This window comes from Mytilus edulis, chromosome 1, assembly GCF_963676685.1.
Source record: "Mytilus edulis chromosome 1, xbMytEdul2.2, whole genome shotgun sequence".
NCBI lineage: Eukaryota > Metazoa > Mollusca > Bivalvia > Mytilida > Mytilidae > Mytilus > Mytilus edulis.
In genome coordinates this window covers 49,204,790-49,221,263 of record NC_092344.1, presented here as the reverse complement: position 1 = coordinate 49,221,263, position 16,474 = coordinate 49,204,790, and the positions used below count along the sequence as shown (strand labels likewise).

Sequence of the window (16,474 nt, the reverse complement as noted above, 5' to 3'; positions counted from 1 at the left end):
ATTAAACAAAGGAAGCAGATGGATTCATGACAAAATTGTGTTTTGGTGATGGTGATGTATTTGTAGATCTTACTTTACTAAAAATTCTTGCTGCTTACAATTATCTCTATCTATAATGAACTTGGCCCAGTAGTTTCAGTGGAAAATGTTAGTGAAAATCTACAAATTTTATGAAAATTGTTAAAAATTGACTATGAAGGGCAATAACTCCTAAGGGGGTCAATTGACCATTTTGGTCATTTGACTTATTTTTAGGTCTTACTTTGCTGTACATTGTTGCTCTTTACAGTCTATCTCTATCTATAATAATATTCAAGATAATAACAAAAAACAGCAAAATTTCCTTAAAATTACCAATTCAGGGGCAGCAACCTAACAACGGGTTGTCCGATTCATTTCGGGGCAGATAGATCTTGACCTGATAAACAATTCAACCCAAACAGATTTGCTCTAAATGCTTTGGTTTTTGAGTTATAAGCCAAAAACTGCATTTTACCCCTATGTTCTATTTTTAGCCTTGCGGCCATCTTGGTTGGTTGGCGGGGTCACTGGACACATTTTTTAAACTATAATTGTGGACAAGTTTGGTTAAATTTGGCCCAGTTGTTTCAGAGAAGAAGATATTTGGAAAAGTTAACGACGGACGACGATGACAGACGACAGACGCCCAGTGATGAGAAAAGCTTACTTGGCCCTTTGGGCCAGGTGAGCTAAAACAGAAGTGAAAATGACAGATAACATTCAATAACTGTATGGCAGTAAATTTGTTTATTTCAACCTGATGTTTTCAAACACAACAGTTAAATAAGCCTTTATATAAAGACCTTCGAGAGAAGTTTGATATTTTCAAAAACCTTAATAATGATGATGATATTAAATCAACGATCTATTTACTTAACCCAGTAAATCTAGTTAACACCAGACAAATATGTAGTTATTTAAGTCAAGCTTTTGAAGCTCGTAATAATAATCTAATGTCAGTTGGTCTACCATAAGTATAATACTATGTAATACTGTGATATTATATATATAATTGGTACTTCAAATGTTTTCTTTATGTTGTATTTGCATAAATTGTCATGTTTAATGTGTTTATATCTTGGAATACGCATTGTATCATATGTGCTTTGTCCAATAAAAATATTTGAATTTGAAATAATGGATGTTCAAATATAACAATAAGTATCAATTTTATCTGTGTTTTATTTTTTATTGTTTTATTTAAAATATAATCTTCAATTAAAAAAATTTATACATGTTTAAAATTTCATATACTTGATTTCTATAAAAATGTGGCTGATTTCTTATAAACATTTATTCTAAAATCACAATTGCTACATCTTTAAATAGATGTAATTCAACTCATGCATACTAGCCAGCAAATTCGTTCTGAAGAAAACTATCATTTCAAACAAGTATAAATGAAGGACTAGCTGCTAATATAAAAAAGAAGATGTGGTATGATTGCCAGACAACTGTCCACAAGAGACCAAAATGACACAGACATTAACAACTATAGGTCACCGTACGGCCTTCAACAATGAGCAAAGCCCATACCTCATAGTTAGCTAGTCTGCTAATGTATAATTGAAAACTTAAACCCTTGGGAATCTCTTCTACATTTAGCCATTACAAAATTGACTTATTCAAATAAATCTAATCAGCAATAACTTTAATTTAAATCTTTATCTTAAATTACATGGAGTAAGTACCTAAATTACTCTTAATCCCTCTTCTTGATATTATATCTCTGGATGTATGTTGTTCTACAATCTTTGACGGTAATATTTCCAGGGTAACCACCTCATCTAGGCTACATTTTAACAGTTGTGTAGCCTCAGCAATAGACATGTGTTCAACACTGGTCCCTTCAATCGATCTAATAAGGTCACCTACATGTAATGCTCCACACCTGAAAGTAGATTTAATGTTAAATTCTCCATATTATGGATTAATTATACAAAAATGTTTGTTAACATCCTTAACCAAAAACAAAATTCTCTAAAGCACTAAATTCTTTTTGGAACACAAATTATATATTTTGATTAGAGACATTCTTCAATAATTTTTTTAATAAAGCATGAAAAATATGCAATATTATCTTTAGCAGAAATATACTGTATAGCATTTTCATTTAATCTATTAAAATATGTTCAATAGCTAATACTGTGTGTTAATATCAAAAAGACTCTTTCATATTCAGCTACCAGTAGGTTTTGATCACTTATAGATATTAACATTGTGAGCTAAACAAATAATGCAGAAATTGAACATTCTTTTTTTTCAACTCTTTCACAATTGTATAGTATTTCATTGAGCAAATGTGGGTACAACTGTAAGGCACTTGAACATACCTGTCTGCTAAGCTCATAGGGTCAATACCATCAATAGACAAACACCATTTCCCCTGATGTGAGGTCTGTGAGAGACTTAGACCTAAGGATGTCCCAGGTACTCTGCCTATTTCAACTAACAATGGTCCTGTTGCATTCTTAATGGTATCTGTAAGTAAAAACGAAAACAATATGATTTGGAATTTACACCATGATTAAACAATGCACTGTTTCATTTATAGTATGCTGGAATAACCTTGTCAGCAAAAAATATTTGTTCTTTCACCTGCTATCAGTTTTAATTGAAATGTTGACAACCTAAAATCCATTTACAGGAAAAATGAAAAGAAAATACTTATCTTGATCAGGGAGCTGCCTATTGACTATCAAGATTATTTTTTTTTATGTTTTGGAAAATTCCAGGCTGGTTTGACAAAGTCATTTAAATTATATCTTAAAGCTAAAGACCTGACCTAATTGTTGACTGCAAAAAAGAAACTTTGGTGTTCTTGTTTGAATTGTTTTTTATTTCTAGGTCTTTTATAGTTGACTATGCCGTATTGGCTTTGCTCATTGACAAAGGCCTTACAATGACCTATGATACATATTCATTTCTGTGTCATTTGGTCTCTTGTGAAGACCTGTCTTGTAGGCAATCACATCACATTTTCTTTTTTTATATTAAGTCTGTTTACCAGTAAAATATCAGAACTTTTACATTTCTAGGTCTTTTATAGCTGACTATGCCGTATTGGCTTTGCTCATTGACAAAGGTCTTACAATGGCCTATGATACATATTCATTTCTGTGTCATTTGGTCTCTTGTGAAGACCTGTCTTGTAGGCAATCATACCACATTTTCTTTTTTTATATTAAGTCTGTTTTCCAGTAAAATATCAGAACTTGAAAACAAAAATTTTCCCAACAAATATCTCTTTGCTTATTATTTGTATAAGTAAAATACAGAATTAAAAATTAACTACTGTGGATTAATTAATATTTGTTGGTTATCAATTTTGAAGGATTTCGTGGGTACAGGGAAACCATGAATTTAAATGCTAATTGCTTTGATGTATGATTAACTGTAGACTATTGGAAAATCCCATATCCACGAAAATGAAAGTGAAAGTTTTTCTAAATCCAGGAAAATTGATACTCACAAAAATAAATGAATCCACAGTATGTTTTCAAAATTTTGGCTCTAGATACTTTTTTTTATCTTAGTCATAAAGAAAATTCTGTCAAAGTTTCATAAAATTCCATAAAAGTTTGATTGGCCAACGTGATTTTCTATAGAAATAATAATTACGATCAAAGAACATACTAATTACTACAAAATTTAAGAAATGGTGACAATTATAAAAATATTCAAGAATCATTTCTTAAATAGCTAACTAACCTATAACAGACATATCATATTCAACTGTAAAGTTAGCTTCATGTCCACACTGTTGCAGGAACATTGAGGCCTCTGACAGGGTAAAATGTGCAACATTGTATTCATTGATAGCAATGATCCTATCACCAACCTGTATGGATCCTTCTCTGAAAAAAAGTCACTCATAATTACATACTGATACTTTCTGATATTCCCGACCAAAGTTTGTAGCTCGTATTGTAGAGGTTGTCTTTTGTTTCTGTATATCATATTTGTGTTTTTTATGTTGTTTTGAACATAAATTGTACATCAAGCGAATGGTTTTCTCAATTGAATGGTTTTTAAATTTGTCATGTTAGGGTCTTTTATAATGTGCTATGAGGTATGAGTTTTGCTCATTGTTGCATGCTGTATGCTGATCCATATTTACTATCTTCTATATTTCTCTGTTGCTAGTGAATAGCTTTCTCATTGGCAATCATACCTAATCTCCTGATTTAATATCAGTAATAAACATGTAAAATAAGAAATTAGAACTCAAAATAATCTCAAAATCCCCCTTTAAAAGTTGCTAAATCTGTCCTTGCATAACATTTTTCAGCAAATCCAATGATACAATATATAAAACTAAACATACTCTGACATTATGAAGAAATATATTGCAAAAGCATTGCGTGGGTATAAGATATGCTGAATGACATATAATGATTTATAAGATCTTGCTTCTGAATGACAATAATTCATATCTATTTAAGAATATCATCATTAAAGTGCCTTCTCCAGAATTTATAAATCATACAAATATTTTGACATAATGTTTTCCAAAATTACTTCACACATTTTGTGTTTTGTCTATTTTTCAAAAATTGATACAATAATTTTTCAAAGGAAGATATACCATTAACTTGATTTTCCTTTACAAATTTTGTTTATTATGTATCTCATGTATCAAACTTTACTTAGGCTATAATAAAATTATTACTAAAATTTTCATTCTAAGAAAAACAGCAAGAAACTGTAAAAAAAAATGTGCTGTGTTCGAAAAAAAAATAGAATTTCCAGGGTTTTTCATCATGGCTTTATTAGAATATTCAAATACTTAAATATACAATATGAATACATTTTGCATTTCTCAAAGATACATCATCGCATACAAGTTTTACCTATCAGCTGATCCTCCTGGCCTTATTTGAGTGACAGTTAAGGCTCTAGATTTCTGTGGGTTATTATGGTATCCTCCACGCAGAGTAAAGCCAAATCCTCCACTATCTCTTTCCAGGGACACAATATGCTGTTTACAACAAACAGAAAAGGAACTGGAAAATGCTACAAAAAAAAGAGAATAAAAAACAACAAAGCCAAAAAATATTGAATGATGTCACTTATTGAATGCTAGAAAACTTTCAGTGTTATATAACCAATGACAGTCCTTCTGTCTCAGCCATATGTGATGATATCACTTACATTTGTGTAGACATTATCAAACCTTAACAGAAAAAAAAACATCTGTCTTAATATTATAATGAAGTGTAGGTGTAATACCACCAAATCATGGTACGCCACATCCGGTTGCATACGAAAGTAGGCCTAAAAAAATATTCCCTTGAATTTGACAGTTGTAGAAAATTAACCCTGCATTTCAATGCACTTAAATTTTTCTGAGTCGTAAATATGTATGTTGGATGTCTGAATGCATCATTCTTTTTTTATTTGATCGTCTTATAAAATATTCTGGAACGTTAAGGTTACATAGTTACCAAAGCAAGTAACCAGTAAATACAAGTGTAAAAATTGGGTTGTTTACTTCTGGTGATGATTATTTTCTTATATGCAATGAAATGTAGTGTGAAATTTTCACTGTATCACTGGAAAGGATTAAACTTTACACATGCAAAGTATTTCTTTGGTTGAAATAAAGGTAAATACTGTACAATTTTTTTAAAAGTGTCAATTTAACAAAGACTAATAGGGAAAAATCAATGGTGGTATTACACCTATTTAGGGAAACCATATGTGCACTCGTGACCTTTTTGTACTTTCATTTTTAAAAGTTATAAATAAACCAGTTCATACATTGTAAACATGGACAATTCGGCATGGATTTAGACACAGAAAGCACGTTTGAGGTAAAATTGCCTTGAAATGGGGGTTTACGGGTGTTTTCTAAGTCAAATGGGTGGACAGACAAAGCTGTATTTAGTTTACTGTGTTAAATTTTAAATTACCCTTACAGTTTTGTTTATACAACATGTGAATTTTTTATTTCAGTGTTAACCATGTTCTGAAGAGCATTCTGTTGAAAAATCTTATATGTGAATTGGTCTGCAGATAACACTTCAGCATTAAAGTAAGTATCAACTATCATCATGTTTTTTGTTGTTTTTTTTGGCCGCAAAAGTTTACAATTTGCCATTGTGTCGTCTACATTTTGCACAGACAATAAATCATCTAAACACTTATTTGCCCTGGATTTATACACATCAGATACCAGTCTCACATACTTAAACTTTATAATTCTTACCAATTATTTTTTGTACCAGCATTCCAAGGGACATAACCCTTTTTAAAACATTTTGAGGTATTTTTGTATTACTCTTTTCCCCATTTTTTTAATGTAAAATACAAGAAAGTTGACTCTTTGTATAAATCTATTAGAAATATACTGTTATGAGTAAATAAAAAGACCTTGATACCAGTAACAATAAATGATTGACTGAAAGGGAACCGTTATTTGTCACACTAGGCGAACAGACCAAAAACTCGAGTTACACATAAGGGCTTATAGAAACTTCCGTGTAGACTGTTAACATTTATAGAGACAGTTCTTTCAGCTAAAACACTTTAATTATTGATTTAACATTATATTTATTTAATTTTTGTGGGTAAATAATCACATTTGTTTTATTTTTTAGACAAAAGATATCAAGTTTTCATGAAAAAGGAAGGAAGGAGGAAAAATGGACCAAAACAGACCAAAACAGACCTTCAAATGAACTCTAAAAGGTGCAATAAAATTGTTTATCATCTTAAAGTTGTCTTTTGTATTCTATTTAATTGTTTGAATGCATAGATCATGAGTTTATGATCAGATAGTAGTCAACACTGCATTTTATAATGATACACTGAAATGAGCATTTTTCGAAGAAATTAGACTGAAATTGCCGTAGGATATGGCCTTACATTATAGTGATTTTCTCTGAAACTATAGCTCTGACTGAGACAAAACTTGACAGTTATGCTTGAAATAACTTGCAATTGGAGGGGAAAAAATTACATTAAGTTTATTTGATATTTAGGTGTTCTTTAGGTGTAATACCACCAAATCATGGTACGCCACATCCGGTTGCATACGAAAGTAGGCCTAAAAAAATATTCCCTTGAATTTGACAGTTGTAGAAAATTAACCCTGCATTTCAATGCACTTAAATTTTTCTGAGTCGTAAATATGTATGTTGGATGTCTGAATGCATCATTCTTTTTTTATTTGATCGTCTTATAAAATATTCTGGAACGTTAAGGTTACATAGTTACCAAAGCAAGTAACCAGTAAATACAAGTGTAAAAATTGGGTTGTTTACTTCCGGTGATGATTATTTTCTTATATGCAATGAAATGTAGTGTGAAATTTTCACTGTATCACTGGAAAGGATTAAACTTTACACATGCAAAGTATTTCTTTGGTTGAAATAAAGGTAAATACTGTACAATTTTTTTAAAAGTGTCAATTTAACAAAGACTAATAGGGAAAAATCAATGGTGGTATTACACCTGTATATGATATGGCATTATTCTTAAATCTTAAAAGTTGATGGAAAATCTTTGAGAGTGTGTATCGTGTGTATCGAACACCTATATTATGTAGATTGATCTAGCTATTAAAATATGTTGCAACTTTCATTGATATTTTATTCTGTGGTCCTGAAAAGTTTGCATACAGTATGCATGATGATACTAGCCTATAGCAAATTTGTACTTTATTGAATACTAAACTAAACTAAATAAAAGGCGAAGTTAATTTGATTTACAACAAATAATAATGAATCCTCAGTATTACTTACAATTGTCTGGAAGCTGATATTCTACTTCAAGTATAACATGTTCTCCTGTATTCTTTAATAAGTTTATTATTTCGTCATGTTTCATTCCATCCGTCTTAATACCATTAACAGACAAGATGATATCATCTACTTCTAAGGAATCAGATCTGTGAAAGTAATAGATATCATATTGCCTATGTTTTGTCATTCTTAACTCAAGATATTGTGAAAGTAATGAACAATACTATTTCTATCTAGAACAGGGATCTCCATGGCCTGTTTAACGATGGAGCCCCGCCATCGTTCAAATGTCTTGCGCCATCGTCAAATGACTCGCGCCATCGTTAAATTGTCTTGCGCCATCGTTCAAAACTTCATCGTTTTTTGTAGCCCAACGCCATTTTTTTATCAATTATAATCAAACGCATGTAATTGCATAACCCTTAGGCTTTTTATGTTATAATCCAATACAGTTCTAACGCCTGAGGGATATCCGGATTAAGATCGCTAATTACTTGTACCTGAGCTTGTACAGGTAGATCAACAAACCAGACAGGAGAATACTATCTGAGGATAGACGATCCATTTGTCGAAGTAATCAACTAAGTTTCAGCAAATGATTATGATCTTTTAGATTAAATAAATAAATTAATAAATTAATCCAGTTACAAAGAAACCAGTTTAACAATTCGAACACGTGCTTTATTTTGACTTACGCAATCAGCATCCCCTTTTTTTAAGAAGTACAAAATAAGACGCAAAACAGTAAATATTATTTCATCGCAAATAACTCGAGTACTGCTGTAACGATAATTTAGAATTACTTTAAAAGTTTAAAAGTAAAAACTTAAATATTTCCTGTAAAGAAATATCGTATCTAAATTCCGAATTCATTTCGTATATTACAATCAAATTGATACATCCGCGTTTCCGGTTTCTATTCAGACTCGAAAGATGCATGTTGCACAGCATCAATTTGCCAGATAAAGTCATTAAAAACCTTTTCATTTGTCAACGTTTGCTTTACAAATCTCTTTAACCTTTTACATAACCCGTACGAATTGTTTTGTTGTTGCTGCAAATCAGCCATACCGGTAATGGGCTCTGAATTTGACAGTGTCCACGAAAAATAAGCTCCACATCAGATGATTTTTAACCCTCATAACAATTACCTAAAATAAAAGAAATCTGCATGGGGACCTTCATGACAGCTTTTGGTCATTCTCGACTAAGGGGGGGACCATGAAGACTTGGCATTTGAATGGTTAAAAACGGCAATAAATGAAAATATTGATACTTCTAATTCTATAATGAAAATTCAAATAAATATAATTTAAATAAGCAATGAATTAGCATGTTCACCATTCCTTGTATGGAGGGATAAAATACTTCTGATCGCGCTACACTGTACAGCGTAGACACGGTTTGTAATGGTGAAAGTTCCTCCATGGTTCAATTTTCATCCATGGAGATCCCTGTTCTATGCAATTGTGTTTGATTTTCAGGTTTTTTTTTCAGTAGTAGATTTGATAACCAATCTGTGGTTTGTTTGTTTTCAAATCTATAATGATTAAATTTCATATTAATGTCATATACTGCTGATGTTCTTCCGTTTTACCATTTAGAAATTATGGACAAACGAATGAACTATGATGTCATACAGATACAAATCTTTTTTAGCACCCTACTATAACAAAATAATTACATGAATATCTTCTACAGTTTCTTTTTTAACCAAAATTTGAGCAATAAGTTGCATATCTTCAACGTTAAAACTTAAATGTAAAATGTACCTATGAGCAGTTCCTCCTGGTCTTATACTAGATACTGTGGGTCTAAACCCTTTATCTTCTCCTCCTGAAAATACACAATATAAACATACAATTTCAATTAATTTATTTCCTCCATGATATATGTAGGCTTTCAATGTTGAAGAGTAATATATCAATGATAAGAGGCAAGTTATTATCTTTTTTCGTGATTTTCTAATTTTTTATACACTTTCTCTAGTTTATCACCAGATATTACATGCCTCAAAAACAAGCTGAATTCTAAACATTTATAAATATTTAAAAGTAAAATTAAAAGTCATGAAAAGTAGAGAAAGGTTTGATATAGTGTAATGCCAGTGGTAAATCTGGTAAGGGTTCAGTGCAGAAAAACAAAAGAAATATTTTCAATATTTTCAAGCTATATATCATCAAAGAGTTTTGAAATTCACTCCATTATATCTATAGGTGATTACTGCAATATCAGAGTGCTTGTGAAGACTGAAGAGCAAAGATTGCGTTCATTTAAAAATTGAGCATAACCTATGGAAGGCAATATTTTAATACAATATATTTTCCTAAATGATCATAATTGTAAATAGTTTAATTACAATTTTGTACAAAGGAAGATAACTCCAAATTTGATATAACCATACCCTATTTCATTGCTGTTTTTAGAACAAATATTGGGTATATTTACTTAATTTAATTTTCAATAAAATAATTTTCCCAACAACTATGGTTCAACACTTACACAACATTTTGTAACCTAATGTCTGAGTATACATTTCATTGATAAATTGTTTGAAATGATCATAACAAGTTGAAAAGAATGTTCACCTCAATGTAATTTGTTTCTTTTCTCTCAAAGTAGTAATAAGGTCAGGAAAACACAGCTTTTAAGCTAGTCTTAAAAGGGTTTTAATTGCATGAATGTAATTTTAACCAAAATTTAAAAGATCTGGCCTCAATTACTGCAAGTAGCACCCTTTTTCACTTTTAGATTTAGCATGTATCCCAAGCTACAAGGCAATGCCACTATTATTATGAATTCAACATAATATAGTTCTTGACAAAATAGCAAACTATTTCTTAATACAGAAGCTAAGTAATATATGTAAAGAAAGTAATGGACAAATGAAAAGACAAACAGACAGGTAACTTCAGTATAACAACCACTGTGTACATGTGGGTATTATAAAATATTGCATTGGCATCTAAGTTTTCAAGAACTGACTCTTTCTTTACCTGATACAATAAATCCCAGACCATGTCCATCTTGTTTATACAGTTCAAGGACAGCAATACCTTTCTTGTCATCTGAAATTTAAAAAAATAGAGAATGCATCATTTAAATATAAAGATGTACATTTTGCAATTGTAATCTACTCACATTAGTAATAAGTCATAATACAATTTTTCCAAACTAACTTCAGAAAAGTTCAGAAAAAGGCCTAGGGCTATGGACATTCTTTTCACTGCAGTTAATTGTGAGCTATTGTTCTGAATTGTAGGAGTCAATGTGATTTTGAGATGAAGATAAGTGTGACCTAACATGTGAATTGTATATATTAAAAAACAGAACTAATTATATGAGCAATGTTCCTTTGCTGCTGATTTTGTCATGGGTTGGGCTTGTAGGAATAATCATTTATAAATAATATTGCTTATTTTCCAGTGATAGATAAATCTCCAAATTTCTCAACATTTAGACCAGGCTGCATTTACAGTACATCTGTGGGCTAACTATTTTCATTGAATTGTTTGTCTTGAAATAATAAGATTTTATTTCACTTAAATTCATCGTGTTAATTTTTTTATACATGTATCAATATATGTGAACTTTATATCAATATATACATGAATACATGAACCACATTATGACTATCGTAACAGCAACTGATTTAAATAATTTAATTTACTCTCTATTATTTCCTAGTTACATTTGCGCATGTGTGTATTTGTGTGTGTGATGGAGTTATATCTGTGAAACTAATGTACCTTCGCTTGAATCTTCTATTACTGCATTTTGATCATGTTTTCTTTCTTTCAGCTTCAGAGGATCTGAAAAAATATCATACACATCTAAGAAACAGCTTTGGCTTCAACTATTGATTCTTTAAGGTATAAGGTATATCACATGTTCACAAGTTGCAATTCATATGGAACCAGCTAAGTTGTTCAGGTAAATTGTAAGGAGATCCAAAAATGTAAATAAATTATTAAACTAAAACACATTTCACACATTATACATGTACATGTACCTGCCATCTTTTCAAGATGTCCTCACAAGATTTTAAGCACAAGAGGACCTATTAATGCATACCTACACTGTATGCATCTTAACACATGTTTTACATTTTAGTGTTCTTAATTAGAACAAGAATGGCTTTGGAGGAATATCAATGAATATACATGTCATTTGTGTGTGTTTAAATGTATTTTTTACTCCTCTGAATTTTAACAGCTTTTAATTTATAAGTATTTAGTCTTAATAATTTAGTTTTAATAGGGTCAGGTCAACACCTCTCTTAAGGGATAACCCCATTAAGCCGAAAAGTTGACAAGTCTGAAACACGCTGGATGTGCAAATGTCCAAATTCTTTATATCTTGATCTTGATAGGTTATGATGTCTTATCCTTGAACATAACTACAGTATGCAATCACAATCAAATGGATGGGGACAAAACTCATACTCTTTCAGATTTGAAGTTACGCTTACAGATTTTTTTGTCATAAAGGAGCATACAATTTACTGCAAATTTGTATTTGAAAGCATACCGTTTCCTGCTAGTTTGTTTTTGTGGATTTGTCGTAGTCCAACAGTCCAACAGCTGTTTTGCCAGACAAGCATGGCACTAGCTTGTCTGGTAAACAACTGTTGGGTTGGACATCATAGTAATCTCAAACTAGATCATGTAGATTTATGGATGACTATGAAGATAAAGAAATAAATATATCACCATTTCAGGACTGATCAGATAGCACCTGCCCCTTCATAAAAAAAAGTTTAGTCCAGTTATATGCAGCATAAGTATAAGCATTCAATCTTCATATGTTCTCAAAAATCGAAAGTTAACAGTAGGGGGTAATTATTTTTTTTTCTGAAAGAAATATTATTTCAACAATAAACATCACACTAGGAGCATAATAGCTCAAATATGTATTTCACCTGGCTCATAAACTGAACCTCGCAGACAGTCCGGCTTCCACCCTGGCATTTTACTACATATTTCACATAAATGTTGTCAAATTTAATCGTTTTCAATGTTTTCAAAAATTTTCATTTTCTTCTGTCTGTTCGGAAGGTTTCGTATTTTTTTTATAGAAAAACTCCGAGATATTCCGAAAATGATTTTTAAATGTAAAACGCTATCGGACGTGGAAACTGACTGTTCCGGAATGATAATTTGTAAAACTATTCAAATCCTTGCTTTTATCTCATTCTGGGACTATTATAGTAAGTATAATATAATATAATATAATATTATATAATTGTATCAATTTTGTGAGACGTTTCGGCCATTGGCCTTCTTCAGTTCTTTATTTTTCCTCACTACTACATGGCTAACATTACATTTCTATTTACATATCAAACCCTACAGTATGATATTATAGTTAGAGTAATAGGTCCAAGCTTTTGACCAGGAACGTATATATTAAGATATACTATTCCTAGCTTTTATGGAAATTGATAGAACCAGTAAAAATTATTCCGAGTGTTGGTATATAAAGTAACATTGAACACAGAAATCTATGAAATTCAAATGAAAATTCGGTTTGTGAAGCAGTTTAGACGAGTTAGAAAATATCCATAAAAACAATCTTTTAAAAGTAGAAAAGTCAACTATAACCTTGGTCAACACAAGTAATTGGAAGAAGAAAGATAAGAAGGACATTGATTAAACTCGGTTGTTTTATTAGTAACAATGACATAAATCTGGGTTAAAAAAAAGTACATTTTTTTTTTATATTTGTAAATAGAATTCAATTTACAAATCCGTCACGTTAACATTTTTTTACCCCCCCCCCCCCCCGTTGCAGAATCTTTTCAGTAAGATAGCAGTTAATTGAAATCTCTGAAACAGTATAAGTTACGCGATTACTCACATATCTAAGCAACCAAGAAAAGGTAAACTGTACACGGAAGGATCCAACGGAACATGACTATGAATGATTGATGGTTTGTTGCTTGCATTTTGCTTTATACTCAGTGACAAATATTACAAACATATTGAAGAAGAGCATACTACAATTGTATAATAGGTAAATCCTGTGAAGTTGGTCAACTAGAATGAAAGTTGTAAAATGTTGACTTCCACTTGAAAATGAGGGTATGCAGGAATTATGCGTTGCAACAGGCCACCTTCTGGTCTCTTTCGGAGTCATAGTTGTAGTTCTTTAATGCAAAAAAGGCATACTACTGTCATTACACGAGGCATTAGATGTAATGTTCTTATTCCGACGAAATGTGACCGAGTATTTATACATCCCAGATAGCCAAAAAAAAACAACTCTCAAGCATGTTTGGTACTCCTGGAAAGAAGAAGTTCGGGTGACCTATTCGATACAAGAAGTAACCATATGTTTCCTTCTATATAAAGCAGAACAATTTGACAATTGGAAAGAAAGGTCTACTAATTGGGAGTCTAGACGAGAACTGACGTATGCTTGAGCTTGTAATTATGTCTTTGAGTAACATCTGTGTTTGCAATTATGTTAAAAAATCCAAATCTTGATCAACACTCTTTGTTTTCGTTATTCGTTTTATTTGATTTCAATCATATCGATCGAATGACATTGCATGATATCGAGAACAAATATAATCAGTATTAAACACTATACATGTGTGTAAAAAAAATCTTTTACTACAAAATCACGGTATTATCGGAATTTTGATAAAGATATTTTTTCAAATCATTATTCATCGCTTGGCGTTTATTTGTCTTTAAACCGTTAAAGCTATTCTTCCTTGCCGTTTTTATGTATTAGTGTTTATCGGTATATGCTCCCGATGGTACCATAATTTATTTTATAAGCAGTTATATAGTAACACTAGAAACATAGATTTCTTGAATATATAATTTAATACTATTGCCATATCCGAATTTTGTCCTTGGCAATTAAAAAAAAAGAATATTTAAAGACAAGATTCTAAAATAAACAGTTGAAGTGCGCCTCCGGGTGCGAGATTTCCTCTCTGTTTGTAGACTCGTTGGTGGCCTTGTGCTGTTTTCTGTTCTTTTGTCGAATTGTTTCTTTGACCCATTCCCCATTACCATTATCAAATCTTATTTTATTACCTTCATTATTTTCATTACTATATTATTACAATACGGAATACAATATCAAATTGCATATACAATATTTTTCATGATCAGATATAGGTTTGCAAAGAAGAAATATATATAAAAAAAAAAAAGCTTTTGATAGGTATGATGACAAAATGTAACATGATACATGTGTATAATCCAACTTGAGAAAATTCAAAGACATGTCTGAAGTAACTCAAACTCCAAATGTTCATCCGGTTTTTTTTTTTATTTAATGTAAGCAGAACTTTGTTGTGAATGTGATTAATAAAAAAAAGACTAGAAAAAACATACATGTATCAGAACTAACTTTACTCATATATAGACGATAACTATTTTATATTATCTTTAAGCACTACTTTAAATTTGTATGTTATTTCAAGGTCTTTTTAAGCATGTTTAGTCATACAGCACCATAGGAAGTATTTTTATTGAAGAGTTTTAATGGTGTTAAACCAATTCAGAAAAATGCTTTGGATGCACCAACAGTTACATTATATATTATATAATAATGTACTTGGTATTTCCACAACTAGATACGTTCAGATACATTTGAATCATAAAAAAATATCTACCAGAAGTCATATATATTGTATAGTAACACCACAGTAATCAAATACATTTACGGTAGGAAATAGGGTTATATATGGCTGGGAATCATAAGGCGTACAGTTTCTGGGAAAATAATCATTATAAAGACGACAGTATAAAACACACTAGGAAGAAATGATAAAATGTACTTTTCTTGCACATTTTAGCATCTGAAGTTACACACCATGCTGTAATTTTATATTTTGTTGATTTTCGAAAATCGCGTTATATGGTTTCTTTGTTAAATTGATATCCTATCAATATTTAGGCATTGTTTCGAAAATAGGTTTATTATTTATTCAGCTATACTTATCGATTTATTGGAATCATGCGCAATCTTGATCCGACTTTCCAATGCCATTTCCCTATTGTTTATACTAGAATTATCAATGAACACACGCATCGGTGCCGTTGTATCGATTTAAGCATAGAGAAGAAAAACATTTCATAGACATGATTTCAAGGCTGTTGTTGGTAGAGGACAAGCTAGAATAAGGTTTGTTTCTTATTTTACAAATGATTTATTCTTCATTTATACACAGATTAGGAAATACAAATTATCTATTAAATGTAAACGAAATCCTATGTATTTGTTCTTGGAATACAAAGAAGCTTCACTCCAAATACAACGTGAGATACACAGTTTTATCAGCCTTTCTGGACATGAAAATATGTTGTGTTATCGTCAACACTTTTATGTATGATTAAATACCAACAAAAAATATTTTAAAAAATCAGATTGGTACAGTAAACACACCAAAATTATACTGCGTGTTGTTGGTTTTTTGTCTTGTTTACCAAAATCTCATGGTTTTTTTTATTAAGAAGTAGATAAATATTTTAATGATATCATGTTTTATATTTTCCTAGCAGAGTATATTGATTTTAATTTCGTAATTAAAAACCTAATGATTTATTAAAATCAAAATTGCATTCGTAAACTTAGAACTGGTTTCATCGTTTTTGGTCAAACCCTATTTGACAGATTCTTATTCTTAAAACAACCTTTTGTCAATTAATGAAATACAACTTCAACGGATTTTCATATAAATC

The 16,474-nt window shown here is 30.8% G+C and overlaps 1 protein-coding gene and 1 long non-coding RNA gene across 4 annotated transcripts in view; one reads left to right on the top strand and one right to left on the bottom strand.

Moving 5' to 3' along the window:
• Positions 1 to 12,849, bottom strand: part of LOC139513286 (glutamate receptor-interacting protein 1-like) — a 44,701-nt gene extending 31,852 nt beyond the window's left edge. The window contains exons 1-9 of one of the 2 annotated variants that reach the window (XM_071301653.1): positions 12,691 to 12,849; positions 11,519 to 11,581; positions 10,766 to 10,837; positions 9,542 to 9,605; positions 7,770 to 7,915; positions 4,875 to 5,037; positions 3,733 to 3,878; positions 2,355 to 2,502; positions 1,713 to 1,912 (exon numbers count right to left, since the gene is read on the bottom strand). In XM_071301653.1, the coding sequence (XP_071157754.1) occupies positions 1,713 to 1,912; positions 2,355 to 2,502; positions 3,733 to 3,878; positions 4,875 to 5,037; positions 7,770 to 7,915; positions 9,542 to 9,605; positions 10,766 to 10,837; positions 11,519 to 11,581; positions 12,691 to 12,739 (1,051 nt within the window). In that variant the 5' untranslated portion in view covers positions 12,740 to 12,849. The remainder of the gene's footprint in view (positions 1 to 1,712; positions 1,913 to 2,354; positions 2,503 to 3,732; positions 3,879 to 4,874; positions 5,038 to 7,769; positions 7,916 to 9,541; positions 9,606 to 10,765; positions 10,838 to 11,518; positions 11,582 to 12,690) is intronic. The other variant, XM_071301659.1, reaches the window with a different exon arrangement.
• LOC139513305 (uncharacterized) lies at positions 5,251 to 6,742 on the top strand. Of its 2 annotated transcripts, none has more exons than XR_011662425.1 (3): positions 5,251 to 5,629; positions 5,980 to 6,058; positions 6,624 to 6,742. It is a non-coding gene; the product is annotated as an uncharacterized lncRNA (long non-coding RNA). The 2 variants fall into 2 exon arrangements; XR_011662426.1 differs by lacking the exon at positions 5,251 to 5,629 and adding an exon at positions 5,657 to 5,837.
• Positions 12,850 to 16,474: the final 3,625 nt, after the last annotated feature.